General features: G+C 39.0%; 1 protein-coding gene across 3 annotated transcripts; it reads right to left on the reverse strand.

Moving 5' to 3' along the window:
- Nucleotides 1-1,026: 1,026 nt before the first annotated feature.
- Nucleotides 1,027-19,563, reverse strand: sel1l (SEL1L adaptor subunit of SYVN1 ubiquitin ligase). Of its 3 annotated transcripts, none has more exons than XM_088648608.1 (21): nt 19,129-19,563; nt 18,805-18,839; nt 18,212-18,416; nt 16,966-17,133; nt 16,210-16,315; nt 15,473-15,635; nt 15,148-15,201; nt 15,000-15,059; nt 14,455-14,536; nt 14,129-14,283; nt 12,769-12,825; nt 11,654-11,722; nt 11,354-11,431; nt 10,586-10,648; nt 10,343-10,430; nt 9,895-10,043; nt 8,733-8,898; nt 6,793-6,867; nt 5,084-5,256; nt 4,801-4,929; nt 1,027-4,307 (listed from the first exon to the last, which is right to left on the reverse strand). In XM_088648608.1, exons 1-21 carry the CDS (start codon nt 19,193-19,195, stop codon nt 4,122-4,124), a joined length of 2,328 nt encoding a protein of 775 aa, XP_088504734.1. In that variant the 5' UTR covers nt 19,196-19,563; the 3' UTR covers nt 1,027-4,121. The 3 variants fall into 3 exon arrangements, with proteins under 3 accessions (XP_088504734.1, XP_088504735.1, XP_088504733.1); XM_088648609.1 differs by having other exon boundaries at nt 1,027-4,301; nt 6,793-6,870; XM_088648607.1 differs by having other exon boundaries at nt 6,793-6,870.
- Between the last annotated feature and the right edge of the window lie 1,926 nt (nt 19,564-21,489).

Below are 21,489 nucleotides of genomic sequence, written 5' to 3' on the forward strand. Positions count from 1 at the left end.
ACTTACAGTACTTTCACAAAGTTCATGATTTTGCATCTTTAATTTGTAATTTGCGAAATTTTGCGATACTGTCAATTAATTTAATTTTCTTACCAAGATTTAAGACTTTAGAGTCTGAGAAACTGGGACTACAGTTCCCCTTTAACAAGAACTAGATCCAAGAAGCCCTGTTTTACAGTAACCGTAACTATCGTGCACAGTGTCCTCGACCTTAAGATAACAGGAGACAGCTTGCAGACCCAATCAGATGGGACAAAGGTGTTAGCAATATTCTGGTCTTGGAGGGTTTCAAAACCACAGTAGTAACAAATTCCAAAAGGTCAAATATTCCTTTCTATACAGGTGAAGAGTTGCACATCTACACAACATAGAAACAGTGGTGTTATCAATGCCAAAACTCAATGCCTGAGAAAATGTATATGTATATGGCCCTGTGCACACACAAAAGTATCTTGTAATGCTTCAGAAGTTGGGTTGTGCCACAACAGGGATGTGAATCTGAATGCCTGAAGCTGTACCATATACTTCTCCACAACAAGATTGTTTTAGTCCTTTTAGGCTAGCTGCAAGTGGATTTCACAACTTCGCTTACTCCTTTCTCAACATGCTAGAACATCTCATTTCTTTTGAGCTACTTCCAGCCCTTTACTCCATCACCCACTCAATTGGAGAACTACAATTCTTAAGTGCAGACTGGATTCAAAACGTGAAAAGGGAACGCGAGTACTGATGTTAATTGCAACCCATACAGTGGGCGTTTGTGAATACAATGAAACACAGATGCAGTCAGGCATTGCAATACACAGATGACAACTCCTGCCATTTCTTTTAATGAACGTTTGCACTAGATGTAAATGTTTACATTTTTAATATTTATTGGTTCTATAAGTAGCAAGAGTGTGTGATGGCATTATTAGCCAAGCTCTCTCGATACAAAATCTGACCGTGTTCAAAACCAATAAAAAAAAAAACTGAATCAAAGGCCAAACATTTTCAATTAAGACTCAAGGGTTATAAATGCAATGGTTTTCTTTGATTGTTCACCTTTATTATTTTTGTTCTGATAAAGAAAACAAGATATAAATATACAAATGTACAGCTATTCAGAGCAAAACGGAGGAGAATAACATCCCAGTGTTTAAATGAAAAAGAGCACTAAATTGCTCTATAATGATCATTTTAATCCCCAAAAAGAAGGCAACAGATTTAGGGCATTTAATTGATAATTATGCATTTCTAACAGTATAGCTTAATAAATCACTGGAATTCTTACATCCTTCTGAAGTATTAACAGAACTTTTATATTGTACCTTCTTATATTGCTCTTATGTACAGATAAAAATACAGGTCACCACTCAATTTTCCTTCCTCCGCATTTTAAGCAACACTATAAAATAAACTTCTGCTCCCACTCCTTTGATTAGCCTTTCAAAAACAAACATGGCACACCTGAATGCTATTTACACTATGTAGTGATATACTAAGACTTGTCTTCAAGACCAAATCTTTTAACAACCAGGTAAACCAATGTTTTAATCCATGGAGGTTACCAATTACATTTTATAATTGATGAAGCTTGAGATGCGTGTTGGTTTTAATGACATTTAATTTATAAAAACAGATTCATATATAGACAATCCCATTAACTGCTGTCATTCATGATTTTGCCTGGAAGTTTTTGAAAAGGCCCTTCATTTTCTTCTGGAGACTACAGAAATGCTAAAGTTCTCTAGTTACAAAATAAATTAAAAGTCGATTGAAAAGATCTGGTAATATCTAAGTAATCAAAAGGTATAACACCCCAACTCCACCCCCATATTCAAAGACAGTACATTTTGCAGATTCTGAAAAATAGGATGCATGCAGATATATCTGTGGCAAACCTTTTCATCTCCCAAAAAGGAATATTAACTTTCACTTAACATGTAAAGAAGCAACATACTTTGGAAAAAACGCAAGACTACTTAATTGCAGTTCAGAACTTCACCGTTTGCTGCTTCTTTTTGTATAACTCCAAGAGCAGAATGTAACTTGGCTCCATTTGTAGCTGGAGTGGTAGAAAGAAGCAAAAAAAAAACAACAATTCATGACAGAACCTGGCACCAAATTCCACTTTAACACATTTATTAAGGAGTAACAGAGTCCTCAGATTACCTCACTTTTAAACTAGAGATCTCTAATTCCCTGCCATTTCATTGTGTTCTATATAGTGTTGCCCAAAGAGTAAATTTTTTTTCACAAAAGGTAAGGAAAGGTCACACTTTTTTAGCATAATAGCCTTTGCAATTAGTTGTACATCATTTGAACCTGTAATGCTGGTTAAAAGGTGCTGCACAAAATGCAAAAAACATTAAACACTGCTCTCCTTTGTCTACAACTGCACTTGTACTGCAAAAGCTCTTATCAGCATTAACAGAAAATTCGCTGTTCAGCAATGTAACTCATTCCTATGCTAGGACTGTGTATTTTTACCAGAAAGACTGAAGCACTGTGGAACCTCTAAAGTACCACTTCAAACCTCAGACACAGCTAAAGTACTGTAGAAGAATAGCCCAAGTATTAATTGTTCATTTCTTAGTAAAAGATATCACTTTTAAACTAAGGAATCCTATTCTAAGCAGAGACCTTCAAAACTAAAACCATGAAAAATTTTCCAATGTTGCCTTCACCTTAACAATACATGGCACAGCTCAGGACTTGTGAACTCCTTGTCCTTGTGTATTCCAACATTATTGATCATTAAAATCAAATTGCTCCAAGAACAGCAATCCCAAAATAGTCAAAGGAACACACCATCAGTCAGCATATTAAAAGTGTGTTCTGAGAAGTTCGAAATGTAAACCTTTAATTACTTACCTGCCTTCATCTTCCCTATTAGAAATGAATTATACCAACACTCTCAGTGTTCCACCTGAAACTATACTGCCTTGTAAGTATTATTACAATGTCTACCATTCCTGCCTTCTATTAACATATCAGTACATTAAAATCAGGAGGCCACCAAACTTGTCTTGTACACTGCTATGTGCCATTAAATGAAGTCTGCCTTACAAAGTTTCCAAAATCAAATCTTCCACTAGAATTTTCCTGAAAGGTTTGCCACAAAGAAAAGACACAAATAGGAAAGAAACTGTGGTATTTGAGGGTATTTTATCATAAGGCAAAGAAGTGTGATTTCAGTCCAATCTTAAGAATTGCCTTACTAGAATTAAAAGTAACTTCCACTTGGAATCCAGTGCCTAGTCTCCAATAAAGGGACAATGTGCAAGCTGACCAATGAATAATCAAGTCTATAATCCCCTTTCAAGAGTGGTAATAAAGCCCCGCTTAAGGCTACAAAATTAAATAATCTGACAATTTACATTCTGAAAATCTACAGTACACCTAGCCGAATCTTTTAAAAACTTTTCAGGATAAATGAATGAAATTTAATGGAGCTTAAGTCCAATAATGGGTTAATGGAATCCTATACTGAAGCTCATAAAATGTAGAACAAGGTTACTTTAATGACAGATGACAATTATTTTTCCTGCAGCACTCTTGTTACAAATAATGTCTTAACTAAGAAAATATGGACTTGAACTTTTGATTATCAATGTCTCTGATAAAGAGATTTCAGTAGAACACATGTGGAGATGCATTGCTAAATATTTTTAGAAAGGAAAAAATAAAATCGGGGACCCACTGATGTGAACCAAACTATAACCAGTCCCCATAGACTGCAAAATTAATTTAAAAAAATGTAACCTTTCAACTATAGCTGTTAAACCAAATGCAACAGCCTCAAGGGGTCTTTCTGGAAAATACATCAGACCCCCACTTGGGAAGCACATCTGCAGCAGGATGAAAAAACCCAAAAATAATACTAATAATGAATTGATATCAACTGATGTCATCATCAATCGTCATAAGAGGAGAAAAGTTTACAGGCAAGTCAAAAACCCTGAACACGTCATTGTTCAAAGTCTTGTTGCAACCCAGCCAGCTACAACAGTCTATTCCAGTCTCTGCAATCATAGCCAGTCTTTCACAGCGTCTTGACAGGAGCTCTCCAAGGCGAGAAACAGTTTCCCCATCAGTCCCAGCGGAACAGAAGGAGAAGGAAGAAAGAGGCCAGGCCCTCACTGCTGCTCTGCCTGATCAGCTGGGGGCCTCTGGGCAGCCAGAGGCCTGGGCACAGCCTGGTGCTGTCTCTGCCTGTACGCAATGACCGTGCCAAGGAGCAAGGCAATGATGGTCATGAGGTACAGGTCCCACTCCGGACCCAACAACTGGTCCAAGTCAATCTGGGTCAGCAATTCCTTCACCTCGGAAAGAAAAATGAGAACAAGTGAATTCATAATACTAAAAATAAGGTAAATCAAGCAGAGACATTTAAATATTGTCATTTAACAAAGTCTACTTTTAATTCTGGGAGCTCTTAAGGATTGTGGAGGTGTTCCTTTCTAATCCGGAAAAAAATAATTTTCATACACAAAACAAAATTGCTTAGGGAAACCAAGAAATAGATGCTGTAACAGAAACACCTCTATGAAGTTACCCTTCCTTTGGTTTTCAACCACATGAAATGCCTCTTCATTCACAAATAACTTTTTTTTTTGAACAACAGTGCCACCTGGTGTCACCTTTGTAAGAACATTTCTCCTCTCATCTCACAGGCATGCTCTTTCAAATGACGAGAGGGGGTAATGTAGAATTGCACTTAGCCTTTCCTAAGATTTATAGGGCTGAATGAGTGCAACAAAACTGCAGGGCCCTATAGTATGGGCATTTCTGAGATTTATAGGTAAGTGTGCTTACATTCAGTTCTTGTAGGTACTGTAGAGAGTAGATCAGTCCTAGCTTACAGAGTGCCAGGAACACTGGCACCTGAGCATCGGGGCTGGCCTCAGCAGCCATGTCATAGAACCGCTTTGCCAGATGGATATCCTACAAACAAGGAGGAAAGTGAGAAAGTAACATCAATCTCATTCCTGGATTACAATCTGGACAATTCCCATGCATTTCAAAGTCACATACTAGTAGTGGTGATCTACAGGATAAACGCAAGGAAAAGATTTACGGGCGTACATGTCCGGCTCACCTGCTTGATCCCCAGCCCTTTCTCATGCATGTAGCCCAGGTTGAACATGGCCTGTGCACTGTGCTGTTGCTCTGAGGCCAGTCTGTAATGGATCACTGCTGTCTCATAGTCCACATCTGTGCCATAGCCGTAGAAGTGGTAATCACCCAGCTTGATTCTTGCCACTGTGTATCCTGGTACAATATGGCAGGAACAGAAAGTTCAGCTCAGTTTTCTAAATCTTTGAAAATTAAAATAATTTGTATTAAAATGTACTTAAAAACCAGCAGACACTTTCTATTAAATATTGAAATATAAAATGGTAAACTGTCTGTATAGGTAAGAATTCTGTCTACATCCAAGCTAAATACTCAGTAATTCAACAGGGAGACCTAAACTAATGATGATTATACATGGTGAAATTAAAATTTTCTACCAGGTTTAAAGGTGATTGAAAAGAAATGCAGTGTGACTGCATCTCACAAGATGATGTCGGAAGTGGTATAAAGTGTGAAGTGTTTGCGGTGTAGTGCACACACTCTCAGGACTGTAAACATGCCCAGAGAGTTCGTCATCTACTGTGTACCATTAATTATTTCAAATTATGGCACTACACTAAAACCATTTAACACAAATTCAATTCATTTTAAATTTCTACAATCCTAAGGAAAGTTAGAAAGCAAAAAGCCTGTTGATTTAATAGCCATGTGAAACTAAAAGTTTGCCTCAGCTTGTTCCGGACTTCCGGAAAGCATTTCCAATTCACCATCTTAAGCTATCTTTCACTGCTGAGTATTGTAAATTCTCTAGGTTAACCCTCTCTAAAACTGAAAGGATTTGAAATACTTGAATCAAATATTGGCTCCACCACCTTTGCTCTAGAATGAAGAGATTTAGTTACATTAACCTGTCTGTATATGGCAATTTCATAAGCAGGAATCATTGTTGTTGCTCTTCTTTGAACACTTTCTTACGCTATAATAACTCTTTATGTTTGCTTTAAGATGACTAAAACTCAATATTATACTGAGCACACGGAGTCCACTTTCTCCTGACATCTCCTCAGATACATGTCTGTAGACTACAAAAAATTGTGGCGAGATAATCACGACATCCAGGGTGGCTATCTCCAATATACTTGACAGCAGAAAATAGTTTCCTGCAGATGTGTTTATAATAAACAGAACATTAGTTGAGTACAGCTCATTATACTGCGGGATGATAAGGCAAAATAAAACTTTTTATTCCATTTCTTTGTCAAAGCTAAAGTCAAATTAATCAATTCTAGCCATCGTTGCTTATTATTAAAAAATAAACTATAGGGGACTCCTATAAACTACAGGGCTTTAACTGAACCGTTAAAGGTGGGCACTCAAGCACTGGCTGAGCTCCACAACCACAGGTTTGAGCCTGGCGATGTCACTAGCCGACTGTGACTGGGATTCCCTAGGTGAAATTTCGTGAGCAACTGGATGGTTTCTGGGAAAAATGGACCTGGAGTGAGTGTGTGCGTGTCTGTGTATCCCCTGTAATGGACTGGTGTCCAGGATGTATTTTGCCCTGAACCCATAACTTGCTGGCAAAGGCTCCGACTCCCCCGCGACTCTGAATTGCATGAAACAGTTAGAAGAGGAAACGCCCCTTACTCAATCTGTAAGCACTGTGAACTAGCTTCCCTGAACTAAAAAGCAGCACCAGCTATGAATAAGGGAGGTCAAATGAGATCTTACCCTGAGCAGCAGCACGGTTCCAGTGTAGCAGAGCTCGAGGATACGTCTCGTTTTCACTGAAGATCTTTGCTTCTTCTGCTTAAAGCGCACAACAAAGAGAAAACAGACAATGCAAATTAGATAAGGCAATGAAACTCTAGATGTTTCTTGAACTTTCGACATACAGAATAATTACATGTACATTATTTTATAGTACAGTATATTCAGTGCAGAATATAGACGTCCTTGCTGTTGGAGTGCTAGAAGTAGTTAATACCTAAAAGGTCTTGGACCTACAACTTAAACCTCACACATGAACACAAAAATTAAGCAATAGCGAAGTTCTCCAATTCAGTAGTGTAACACATTTTACAGGCTGTATAGAGAAAGTGATGTATGGATAAAATGAACTACAACTGCCACAAAAAATTAATGAGAGGCAATTCTTGCTGAAATGCCAGTTAATTGTACTATATGTACTACAACTCTACAAAAATATTCAGTGCCTTCAGAAAGTATTGCATGGTATTTGTTGTCATTGATATTGTTATAGAGTAATTTGTATAGATCAAAGTGGAACAAAAGTTCCGTCAACTTTTTACAAGCTGTTTAAAAGAAAATACTGGAAAGGATTGATTTGACATGCATTCACCCTCTTTGCTATGAAACCTGAACAGAACTGACCACCTGTGGTCAGTTCAACAGGTTGCCAATGTTTACAGTTTCAGAAGAAATACACCTGTCTCTACAAGGTCTAAAGTTCTCAGTTGACAGTGCACGTTAGAACAGAAACCCTTCCATGTCCACACAGCTCCATTATAGAATTGTGATGAGGCATAAATGTGGGAAGGAGTATAAAAATATTTGTATTAAATTGAATATTTCCAGGAGCACAGTTAAGTTCATTTTTAGAAACTAGAAAGAATACAGACCCAACCAGACTCTTTCTTGAGCAGGCCCTTCTCCCAAACTGAGGAACCATGCAAGAAGGACCTCATTCAGAAAAGTTATCAAGAACCCCATGACCTCCCTGACAGAACTACAGAGTTCCCTGACTGAGGACAACCTGTCGAGAGCACAATCTCTGTAGCGTTACACAGATTTAACCTCTATAGGGAAGAGTTGCTAGATGGAAGCCACTCCTAAGAAAGGGCCACACAATTACACAATAGCATCTGGCAAAAGATTCTCCGGTCCGATTAAACAAAATTCTTTGGCTTGAATACAAAGCACTGTCTGGCATAAACTGAACACAGTACATCACCCATGTAGCCCCATCTCTAACATGAAGCATGGTGTTGGTAACATCATTGTAATGGATATGTTTTTTACCAGCAGTGACTGGGGAACATTTCAGGATAGGGGAACCATAAATAAAGCTAAAATACAGGCAGGCCTGACTTGACAACTGATAAAAACCATACCCAAGAAGATACAAAGCTGTATCTGCTACAAAAATGCTTCCACAGAATATTGACTTAGAGGGGTGAATACTTAAGTAATTTAGATATTTCCATTAGTCAAATTTTGTGTTTTAAAAAAATATATCTTTCCTCCTTTAAATTGGTATGTATGTTAGTGGAATCAAGGGGAAAATGCACTAAATATTCAGGACTTAAGAACATTTGTAATTGTTCAGGGAGGATGAATACCTTCTGAAAGCTTTGTATAAATATACAACAGTGCATTTGAGTGCAGGTATTAGATTATGATTTGCTACAAATATTACCATTTTACTGATTCTGCACTTCAATAAGCTAAAATTCTAACATAAGAACCAGACTTAAGACCCTATGTTAGCTTCTGCTTTATTGCTATTCAAATGAATCTCGCAGTTTGAGCAAATGAAACCATTATCTTATAAATGACTAAACAAATACAAAAAAATAAGACCAGAATAATAGAATGTGTCTATTCCACTCAGATCTTGCTGCTAACTGCAGATTGTTGTAAGGGCTTACTCTGATCCAGGATGAAGGCCACGTTGCTCTGTGCCACTTCATAGCCCTGCTCTGCCAGCATAAGATACTGCACCACAGCCGAGTCAGAGTCTCCTTCCTTAAAGCTGCTGTAGGCGTTCATCAGCCTCTCTGACCAACGGCCTCGCTCGCACACATTCTTAAAAAGCTGTTTCGTAGAAAGAGCAATCACAATAGTTTGTTACAAAGCAATTAAACATTATTTCAAATGCCAAAGTGATCACATTCAAATGCCAAAAAGATCATATGCCCTTTACATCTTTAACAAAAAACGATTTAGGAGTTGCTAATATTGGCCGTCGAGGAATTTCTATATTTGAGTAAGGTTCAGTCATTCTCTACCCAAAACTAAACAAGAAACTTTTTTTAGTGCTTCTCTGTAGGACATTAATTTAAGGCCAGGAATATATGAATGAATGAATGAAAATATGAATCCATCATCTTTGGACTGAGACTGAAGTTAAAGGGTATCTGCAACTACTTTTGTATTTAAGGGTTAAAAAGAACTAGCACTGATGCTTGGATTTCAAACCACAATGAAAGAAAAATATACACAGAAATGTAAATTGAAGGTTTAACACATCACAAAATAGATGACATTTCCAGGTATGTACAGTACAGCGCAAAATTATGTGATTCTGCGATCCAACAGAAATATTGCTCTCAACTTTCAGACAGTTAAGCAGACAAATACTTCTTTATTGTTAAAACGGCACGCAGATCACGATGGAACATTGCTGCAATAAAAACGTCTGCTGCACAACCTGTACTTATTTGCACGTACATCGTCTTACATTGGTCATTAGTGACTAGTGAGCAGGAAGGGCTGCTTCACATCGCAATTCATTCGAACTTTTGCTCTTGTTCATGGCAAGACCAGGGATTTTCAAAAATATGGCAACTGTCCAGTACTTTCATAGAGTTAATGATTTTGTGCTTAAATTGGAATTAGTAAAATTTTGCAATAATGTCAATTAATTTGTTACCAAGATGTAATAGCCGTTCCGAGAAATTGGCACCGCAGATCCCCTTTAACACAATCTAAAATCGTCTATCCACCATAATGTCCATTGCTTTTAGATCTTCACACAATTGCACCACGGCGACTCTTGCTGCAGAGGAAAGACAGTACATGGTCTCTCACCTCCACTGCTGTGTGACAGGACCTCATCACTCCTGTGCCAGTGGCATGCATCTGTGCCAGGTTGTAGAATGCCAGGATATGCCCAGCCTGTGACGCCAGGTTAAAATACTTCAGAGCCTGTTTGTAGTCTCTCTTTACACCAATGCCATCTAAGAAAAGAAAAATCCTCCACTTTAGTTCAAATTCAATAATCACAAGATGAAGAGGCCGTAGATAATAAAACATGTTTGACACATGCGGGCTTCGAAATCTCTGAACAACCCCAGCGCTTGCTTGCTTTCAGAAAGAAAAGTAGCAGAGTGTGTGTGGGTGTTCAGAACATGCCAGGAACATTGTGAACATCCTGGTCAAGCAACATTTAATTAAAGCAATTTTGATTCACACTAAAAGCTACACAATTACTGAAAGAAAAAACAATAAACATAAGGCCAGACCACCTATTACTTACTGTAGTACATGGTCCCTAACTGAAGCTGTCCATCCACCCAGCCTTGTTCAGCAGCCTTCTGAAAATACTTCAATGCTAGGTCATAGTTCTGGGTAAAAAAAAAAAGGTTAAATCATTCTTATGAGGAATATATGAAATTGCATCAATTGACAAAACCTCGCCAACAATAAGAAAAAACTTCCTCTAGCTCGTAATAACGCTCACGGTAGAATTCCATTATCATCATTATGGACGGCAACATACCACAGGAACTCCTCTTCCATACAAGTAGGCCATTCCCAGGCCACTTTGCCCAACTGGATTACCCTGTGAGAACACAGAAATGAACAAAAATCAATACTACTCCGGCCAGTTAAAAATTGTTTTGTTAAAAATAAATGTTACAAAAGAAACAGCAGAAAGTACATCTGGTAGAAATCTGGGAATCTCCCATACATGCATAACTATAATTTATAAACTCATGATGTTAAGATCAATATTTTCATATTACTGTATTTAAAACCCAAATGCTCAAATGGAAGACTAAGGGTCAGTTACAGTAAATGTCAGCAAAAACTAAAGAGAAAACTTCAGTGTTGATTGCATAAGTATTCAAACCCATAAACTCAACATTTGTTGACAGCTCTGGACTGAGGGGACCTTACAGATTCAGGTGTATTTGTTCTGGAACCACGTGAATCACACTACTGCACACAGAGAGCGACCACTCAACTAACTGTGTGCCTCGTTAAGATGATCTTGTCCACCTAAATTTAGGTTTGTGCAAGCAAAGGGTTTCAATACTTTTGAAAGAAAAATGAGAAGTCAGAATTGCATATTAATTATCTATTTACTTCTTTTATTTAGGAATAGGTTGTGCACAGTGCACATAATACATATCTGTTGCTATTTCAAAGTGCCATGACAGCAATCTTTAAAAGTAACAAAATGTGAAAACAAGGGTATGAATACTTCTGAAAGCCTCTGTATTATACCGTATATATACAGTATATACTTTTAAACACCACTCACCAACTCAGCAGCTTTTTTAAAATACTGCAGTGCTGTTTCATTGTTCTGGGGAACAGCATCGCTACCCTCCGAGTACATCTAAGAAAAATAAGCAGCATTTAAAATTTTCCCACAATCCCCAACAGTCAGTAAATCTGCACACGGACACCCACTCAGAGCCAGAACAAATTGTTCTAAACCTCACATGCAAGAGCTGCTTCTTCAGTTCAGCATAACCTGTAATGGCTTTCAGTGAAAATACATTGTTATACTTTTTGCAAAAGCAGAACGTTTTAGTTCACTTTGTACAGAAATACACACCTTCCCTAGAAAGGCCATAGCATGTGTATTTCCTGCATTAGCTGCTTGATTGAAGTAGTCAAAGGCTCTCTAGAAAAAAAAACAGCCCATTAAAATACAAGGAAAAAATATACACATCATATCTACTATGTTCAGCAAATAATAATAATAATAATAATAATAGCTCCACTCAAAGCGCTTTACAGGTAATGGGGACTCCCCTCCATCACCCACCAATGTGCAGCATCCACCTGGATGATGCGACGGCAGCCATAGTGCGCCAGAACTCTCACCACACATCAGCTAACAGTGGGGAGGAGAACAGAGTGATGAAGCCAATTCATAGATGGGGATTATTAGGAGGCCAAGATTGGTAAGGGCCAATGGGAAATTTGGCCAGGACGCCGGGTTACACCCCTACTCTTTTCGAGAAACGCCCTGGGATTTTTAATGACCACAGAGAGTCAGGACCTCGGTTTTACGTCTCATCCGAAGGAAGGCGCCTGTTTACAGTATAGTGTCCCCGTCACTATACTGGGGCATTAGGACCCACATGGACTGCAGGGTGAGCACCCCCTGCTGGCCCCACTAACACCTCTTCCAGCAGCAGCAACCTTAGTATTTACCAGGAAAACACCTGCTGGGCTTCAGTGGATTGCCAGTTTTGAGTTGCAAGGTGATATAGCTGGTGGCAATAATATAAACCATTTTTTCAATCTTTCACTCACACTCACTAATGCGCAGACAGACCATATTTTCTATTCCAATGCTCACTGTGCTGTGTCTTTCAACAGCCTCCCTCATTAATGCGCACAGATACATCCACACAACATTGCAGTCATCACTCTGTATACCCCTGCAAAGGCCTGATTTACTTGTCAAAAACAGTTACAAATTGTTGTCCTTGAAAATAGTCATATTGTAAAAGTAGCTTTATATTCCAACAGCAAATGTTGAAGATACAGAAACATTGGAGACACTGGACTTTGTTCTGATACCATTCACATTAGCTGTCAGAGATGTACTGTACATGCAAGTCAGTTGAAACAACTCATATTTTAAACAAACCTATATTTTAATTTAGTTTAGAACAATACTGGAGAAATACTGAGGAGAAAACACCACAATACTCATACCTCATGATTCTGCTCAACTCCACGGCCCCCATGCAAATGTAGCTGTCCCAAGCCAACCTGCATAAAGAAACAGAGAAAACATTTTCGTTTTAAAAGATAAAATTTCCAAGATGACACAGAATTCCTGACCTAGCTGAACATGACTCATTTTCTTATTTCACTTTATTCATTTGTATTTGTTTAATCAAGTGATTGATCTCAAATCTCCATGGATGTATGCAGAGACAATAAGATTAAATGCATGTGCACTTGTTTCTTGTCCTGCAGTATGCAAAAAGCAAAACACAAGGCACCTGACACCCGGAGAAGGCTCCACGGCCGAAACGTTGCGTTACTTTTTTTTCCTTGTTCTTTTGCAGCCTTGTCATGCTGACGCAGCTACCTACTTGAACTACTTATATTTTTAAGATTATTAAGGATACCTTGGACAAGTACACCTCCAAAAACAAATCGATAAATTCATATTTAGCAGCAAGAATAATAAATATTACTCCATAGATTTTTCTCCAAACATGCTGCATGGGCAGATACTATAAAGTGGGTAATACTACCATCTTCAACAGACTGTTACAATTTTTGACATCATTCATACATCAATACTATTATAAGCAGCTCTAAAATGTCTTTTTTAAATGTTTTCTTTTACAGCATTATTCTTACTGCAAAAATATTATTGATGATGTAACAGCAATATACCAAAATGCCTAATTTTAGATGCAAAACCACTTTAGATCAACCATTGCAACATTAACATCCAGCTCCCTTGAACAATACAAGAAAATTAAAAAACTGGCAAAATAACCTGGAAAACTCCAATTCTAGAATGGAAATAAAAACCAAAACCTTAAGCTTCAAAGGGCAGATAGTTTCAGAAACCATGACCAGGTAAAAAATGAATACTGATGTCCAAATAATTATTAGCTGCCTTCAACAGAAGACTCTTCCATCCACCCACGGGGCACACATCGGGGTACACCGTGCACAGGACACCAGTCCACTGCAGGGCACGCACAAACACAGACTCACACGCCAGGGCCGGTTTGCCCAGAAGCCAATGAACCTACCAGTATGATTTTGGACTATGAGAGTAGACCAGAGCACCCAAACGAAACCTGCATGTACACAGGGAGAACACTCAAGCTCATTGTTTTAACCTTGCCGGGTCCAGATTTGACCCCAGGACCTCAGTGCTGCGCAGCAGAAATGCTAACCTCTGCGCCAACGTGAAGTCTCTTCCAAGCAGGAATTCAAGCTATATTACTGTTGTTGAAGACAGTCATATTAAACTCCCCATTGCTTTTGCCTGGAATCGTGCTTTACCAATGGAACTGAATTCCCTGAACTACCATGTGCTGTGTACCTGCGCTTGCACGTCCCCCTTCTCAGCCAGGAACTGGTAGTACTGGATGAGATCTTCCTCCAGCATCCCGCTGGCGACTCCGGGGTTCTCCACCTCGTCCAGCAGGCGGACCCTCTGCACCACGCTGCCCCCCGTCAGGGAGATGTCACTGGCCACTGCAGGAGCACACACATGACAAGCAGCCCGTCAGTGCGGGAGGAAGGGGTCTGCAACACATTCCACCATTTGCAAGTCCAAGGCCCGCTTTCAGTGCCAGCATGCACAGGAAAACACCCCTTTAAATCATGGGAAAGGTCATTAAAATGTTGGGAAACTGAACACCTTACCATGGTTGGCCACCAGTCGGTAGTGGGTCAGGGCAGACTCACAGCTCTGAGGGACTCCTATCCCTCCCCAGTACCTGTAGCCCTACAACAACAAAGCAAGAACTATTGAGAATTTAGTCAAAAGGTAACCAAGTACAATGTTTCTATTTCAGCCTTTTTACACAGAAAGAATAAAAAATGTATAGTTCTATTCTCAATATATAAGCCTTGCAATGGCATTTGGCCCGTGTTTCATGATGCAGTTTTTTTCTACTGTATGTAAAATGAATGCTGCCTTATTGCTCAAAGCAAAGTCGTCCAGCTTATGAGATGAATTACACAGTGAGAGAAAATGACACACACACACCCTGCAAGACTGGAATTGAGCTCCTTAAGGTATGTTACTCATATTTCCACTTTGCAAAAACACGTTTCATTAGAATACAAAAAACAGCAGGATAATTGCATACCCAGTTGAAAGTGGGTCAACACCATGTATGTACATTATGGGTAAATCATGGAAGAGCCTGATAGTATTTGAGTTGTTGTCCAGTGCATAACCTCACCAGTATCATGTGAGCAACCAGGTTGCCCCCTAGAGCCCCAAAGGTGTAGTAGACCAGTGCCTGCAAACATGGAAAAAAAAAGTTCAAGAACATGCTCTTCTGTCTTTCATGAAACAACTTAGTACATTTAATGTCTGAATATGTATACCTTTGCTTGACTTGAGTTCACTCCCAATCCAGCAGCATAAAGAAAACCAAGAGCCTGATGTGAGAGGAAACAATAACACATCAAAAACAGACAGAAAACTAGGGCCATATTTTCTGTAGCAATAAAAAAAAGTCTGATTATAAACTATTTACTAGGCAGTTACCACAAAACACTACAAGGCGTGGCTAATATCAACAACAAATTAATTATTCAGAAAAGGCAATTTACATTGCTGCTGACAATTATACACTGAACTCTCCCAAGAGCATCTAAAAACAGTGCTTTTGCTTTCAGTCCCACAGAAAGAATTGATGAGCTCACATACCGTCTGGGCCTTGGGAGATCCCTCGATTTCCAGCTTCTCAAACAGCTCCTTAGCCTGTGGGATGTTCTGCTTCATGTAGTCTCCAAAAAGCATGGCATATGCCACCTTCTCCATGGCCTTTGTGTGGCCCATGTCAGCGGCTTTCATCAGATTGACATACTCCCTTGTGAAAAAGGACAAAGAGAAACCAGCCATCAGGTACTCAACTACATTTCTAGGGGATTTCCATTCTATGACAAGCTCTTAAAATATAAAGTAAAAAGTAATGTAATGTTCTTCAATGACATGGAAGTTCAAATGCATTACACAAAGTTAAAAATACATTTTAAAAAGTTCACACATTGATCTCGGATGTAAGCTGAAGCTGATCAGAATGTCTACAAGAGAACTTGTTCAAAGACGCATCTTTGCCAAACATTGTTCGCAAGGGTAGTTTTTTTAAAAAAAAGACAAATCCTTCAAGAGCCAAACTCCCTCCTCTAAGAAAAAGCACAGCTGTACACTCACAAACCCTGACCATGTAAAATGTGAAGCTTTACCATTTTCTAGTCATTTCACACAATTCAGTGCTTTGAGGTTATAACAAAGATGAGGTGATAATCATTGAAACTATTCCTTTGTGTACAAATTACAGGACTCCTCACCATGCCAACTAGGTCTAAGAGGACTATCTGTCTCGCTATGAGCTGCCACGAGATCTGTTAGGTATTGGCTGAAAACATAGAGATGCTGCTCACTCTTTCTTTTGGCTCTTCTTACTGGTCCCATTGATGATCTTGATGGCCCTCTGGTACAGATCCTCTGCCTCCTGAGCCTTTTGCCTCTGGCTAGCCTGCTCCTCAGCTGAGACAAGAAAACAGCCAACACATACACTTATTACTCACACCGATTTAACTTCAGTCTTTATTAGTATCAAGTAGCATAAGATGTTTTGACATTTTCTTCAGAAGGTCAATATGCTTTGCAAAAAATCCTATTATGAAACCTATAATCAAGCAAAAAAGTTACAAATTAAACATGTACATTCACAAAAGAACTTTTAGAAACAGAAGTACTTTATTACAATAGCCCATGGCTCAGAAGCTTAATCTAATGCAATGTAATGATTAATCAGATGCAACATGTTCTGTCTTTTTTACTGAAGATCTATATACAGTCACGTTTTTATTCAAATACAGGTAAGCTGGCCTATCTTAATTAGCTACAGGAGTAATGCGTAGTCTAAAAGATGCCTAACTGACTGGATTTGGCAGTTGCATCCCGTGCCTTCATTGCTTGCTCAAGAGCCTTATATAAGGCTACGCAAAGGTGTTTATCGGAGTTTGAGGTTACAAGTCTTCCAATATTGTCTTGTAATGCACTCTGGTTTGTAATCCTGTTTCTGAAAATGGCCAGTGTTATTTTATTTGAAAGTAATGTATTTCCATTGCTTTGCACTGCAAGAAGCATCTGTTCTCCAGAACTGTCAAAGAAATAAGAAGCTGAAGATTTACTTTCACAGAATCCCCATCTCTTATCTCGGTCGTAGTCATAGGTGGTAGCACACCAGAGCCGGCCATCCCCTCGGCCCTCTGTAGTACACTCCGAGTACTCTTTCCCAAGGAAGAGGAATGGGAACAGGCAGGGCTCCCCATCAGCTGTGCCCCCAATCACAGTCTGCACTGCAACAACAAGGAACACACAACAGGGTCTCGCCTGTTTACAGGGCACAGACAGGGCAACTTTAAAGCAAAGAAGGAAACATTCACATTCTGCAGACCTACTGAAAGTGACCTTACAGAGATGACCTGGACAACGGTTCATGAGCGGTGCAGTGGCTCTGTTGCTAAGGATCTGCGCCTGTGAGGTTGTCGGGTCATATCCCGCGGCCAGCAGAGGAATCCTACTCACTCCATTGGGTCCCTGAGCAAGGCCCTTAACCCCAACTGCCGTATAAAATGGCTGACCCTGCGCTCTGACCCCAAGCTTCTCTCCCTGTCTGTGTGTCTCATGGAGAGCAAGCTGGGGTGTGCGAAAAAAGACAAATTCCTAATACAAGAAAATTGTATATGGCCAATAAAGTGGTCTTATCTTATGAGACCATGTTTACCCACTACTGATGGATATTTTCCATCTATTAAAATGCTGTAATTGAGAATTTTTCTACCCACAAATGAACCTATGTCTCAGAAAACTGCATTTGCTGCGTTTTGCCACAATTTTGAAAATGAGTTCTGCCGGCACCTAATAGAGAAAGATAAGTGTACTACATTCTCCGGGGTTTATCCAAAGATCAAAAAACAACTGTGCAAGTGTTTGCTACATGAAGGATGCTAAAAACTAGACGCATTTCACTTCTTGGGGTAGGCTGAAATTTAAGCTAAATAAAGGGGGGAAAAAGATCTCAAACAGTTGCAGTTAAACCTGTACTAGAGGGTGTAGTGGTTTTGCTTTAAACCTGGAACACAACAGATGCACAGGAAGTGGAAACCAACAGATGCGTCAAACTTGAAAAAGAGGAAGAGTTAACTTAAAACTGTACACATAAATCTAAACGCCAGCTGTAGCATCACAGCAGTGATAACGTCAAACATAACGATAGAAGGCATCTTCTACAAAAAAATCTTATGTACCAGCACTTTGAGAAAACAAAAACATTCTCAGTAGCGTGAATGAGACACATGAATACAAAAAAAGCAGTTAAAAGCACTCTCGCCCGCTTTGCCACATTTCCAGAAGTAGGGGGCCAGTGTGTTCTACCTTCTTTTGGCCTCTCTTCTTGTGGCTCAGACTGTAACGGAAGATCTTCTTTCTCTTTTCCCTCTGACAGCCTGGCTGGATCGGACTGACTCTCTCCTCTTTCTATGTCCTCTGATGTCTCTTCCCTATGGGACAGCACCTGTCCCGCAACAATCCGACTGCTAGTGGGCACCTCCTCCTCTTCTGCGCTTGGCTCATGGAATGACTGGGAATCGCCAATATGAATTCAATGTTTATACAGGAAATTGAAAATAATAATTTAAAGCCACTAAGCAGGAAATATGGGAAGTGTTAAATCTGCCTGCTACTGTTTATTTTCAATTACACACACAGGAGTTACAGTTATTAAACAGAGAAAACAGTGCTCTCTCAATCCCAACCTCTGACATCCAGCAACTCTTGTTAAATCAAAGGGTGTATTCTGAACCTGACATTATTGTCAAAATAAGAACAGACACACATAAAGAGTGTTCTGGACTGGGTTGACGTTTAAAACAATTCTAACTTCTTTAACAAATGATATATAACCATTTCGGTTTTGAAAAGATAAACTGTACAAAATACAACTAATTGATTATATAGAACTGAATTACCTTGGATTCGGGGGAATCATTCAGTTGCTCCACCTCTGCAAAAGGAAAAGCAAACACAGATCAAGGACATCTTGAAAACTATTGTTCGTGCAACTGATCTAAAAGCCCAGGCGTTCGAGGCAAGTGTGGTCATTTTTAAGACAAGTTTCTGAAGATGCAACAACAATCGTGACTCTCCGCACACTAAACCACGCACATGCTACCCACAGATCAACTTTAGCTTCTTCTGGTAATGAAGTAACATCTTATATGATAATGTAACTAGTTAAATGTAAAAAGCCTAATTGCTCTCACAGGCGGTAAATAATGTAATTGAACACTTACCAGCTGTCACTAGATGCGAAAGAAGTCCCACCAACAATGTAAACAGAAGCCATGCCTTTGCAGTCATATTAAACGCAAAAATGTAGGAAATGTGTGATTTACACCGTTTCCAAAGGTATTAAAAATACTGCCTTTTCACGAAGTTTCACTCGGTGCAACAATGAAACAGAATCTTTAAGCTCTCTAACGCTAACGCGACAGTAAAACTGTTCCTCAGTTTTGCTATATCAAAGCAAGCCTTTCCCAGACAGTCTCCTGTTTGCCACTTCAGGCTGCATGTCAATCAGAAGCACTGTTTGAATATTTCAACATGCCGTGCTAGTTACTTAAACGATGTAGTTTTGTCAAGGCAATAAAAATAATCGGCTTTACATTACTCGTTTCATCAGATATACCCCCTTACCCCTCGCAATGCACTTCCTGACCTCTTCTATCTGACCAATCACCGCCAGCCTCGACAGGCTTCAGCCAATGGCTATTCACAGAGCTTGAGCCGGCCCAATGGAAAGCTCACACACAATGAGGTCGCGCTACCTGCACTGTCAAGCGATTGTGCGCAGGACAGCTCGACATGGCTCGCTGTCATTGGTTAAGGGCAGACAAACGGGCCAGTCGGCTTCAGCACAAGTACAGTATAAAATATACTAAACGCTACACCGATACTCCCCCAGTTGGTTATTCTGACTGAACGAAGAAGTTTCTTTTTGGTGACCTGGATGCTTCTGTTTCGCGTTTCACTCTCAAAAGCTCCTAAATGAAACTGTTAGATACAGTATACCTTAAACACCATACAAATAGGTGGTTCACCCTGCAAAAATGTACTTTAAAATTATCTCCTAACTCGTTTATACGTTCATGCACATGCTTTGTATCGCGAACTTGTTTTTATTTGCCGAGAATTATTTACCCGGTTGAATCAAAGATACCTTATGTTGCAAAACTCCAATTTGTTGAATTATATTGTGTATAGCTATCAAATATATACATATACAATATTTTTTCAAATATTTTTGGGATACAGTTATGGGATCGCTATAATTTATTAATACTGAGAGGTTTCAATTAACAATACATGACACTAGTGGCATCCCATTCAGGGTGTAAAATTCTTAACGTTACCTTTTGCTTCTGGAATAGGTTTCCTGGACCCTCGAGTACGAGTGGGCGACTTGATGATGATGGGCAGGTGAATCTGAAGTGCCTTTGATCCGTACTTTATTCATTTATTTATTAATGAATTAAATATATTTAAGCAGAGCTGTTCTATGTAATCTAAGGTAAATTCATTTAGGGGTGTAATTTATCACACATTCTTAATTTTACTGCGAAAATAAAATATACTGTATAATTTGGTCTCTTTCATTCTACAGTTATGATATTTCTTAAGTCTGAAGAACTGACCTACTTCAAAGATTTGTAATCAGGTGTTCTAGGACACATTTTGAGAACCAAAGGGGTGCAGGCTGCAGTAAAGTTTATTAATTCAGTAGTTATTTTTTAAATAATAGATTTCAAAGTGATTATCGCTGGTCACCTTTGTTGACTGAAGGCGAAATACAGTATAGTATAAGTATATCTAACAAGCCTTGGTCATCACTTCATACCTAAACGTGAACTTAATGGTGATTGACAAGTAATCAAAAATCTGATGTAACACGAAAATATGTGATTTTATTGGCACTATTGCATAGAAATAACATATGTTAGATTTTTATTTTTGCAGTTATTTTATAGCAGATGTTTTCAACCTTAAGCCTCTGACCCCTTGGGGCTGGAACAGATTCTCCAGAGCAGTCTCCATAAGGAGAAGGGAAACAGTTCACTCTGTGTATGCAATTGTGTATGCAGTTAGCCAGGTGTCGTGGTGCACTCTCCCTTTTTCTCTTTTGCTTGTTCCAGGTCCAGTCCAGCCAGTTCAGTGCTCCCAATTAATGTGTCACCTCTTGTAATTGATGAGTGCCTGGGAAAACAGTGTGTCGCTTACTGTACTGTATGCACTGCAAGGCAGGACAACCTCAAAAGGAGAGAAAAACCGACACACAAAACAGAGAGAAAAAACCTGGAAAACATACATTTCCTCTGAAAACATTTTTGTACGTACAAACTTCAGTACATATTTATTTATGAAATGTAGTTCGTAATGTACGTGGCAATTTTGAAATGTATGACAATATTTGGAGGAAACTCAAGCACAATGGAGTACAAAGAAAAAGTTTGTTTAAAAAACGTAAAATATTAATATAAAATGCGATTTATTTCAAATATCTTGGGGAACTCTGTTTTCTAAATTAATTTCCTCGGTTTAATATTATTTGGAGATTATATGTTAATATAAGATGATGCGTACCCTTTGAATTAAGT

The sequence above is a fragment of the Lepisosteus platostomus genome, chromosome 10 (genome assembly GCF_059453375.1).
Source record: "Lepisosteus platostomus isolate fLepPlt1 chromosome 10, fLepPlt1.hap1, whole genome shotgun sequence".
NCBI lineage: Eukaryota > Metazoa > Chordata > Actinopteri > Semionotiformes > Lepisosteidae > Lepisosteus > Lepisosteus platostomus.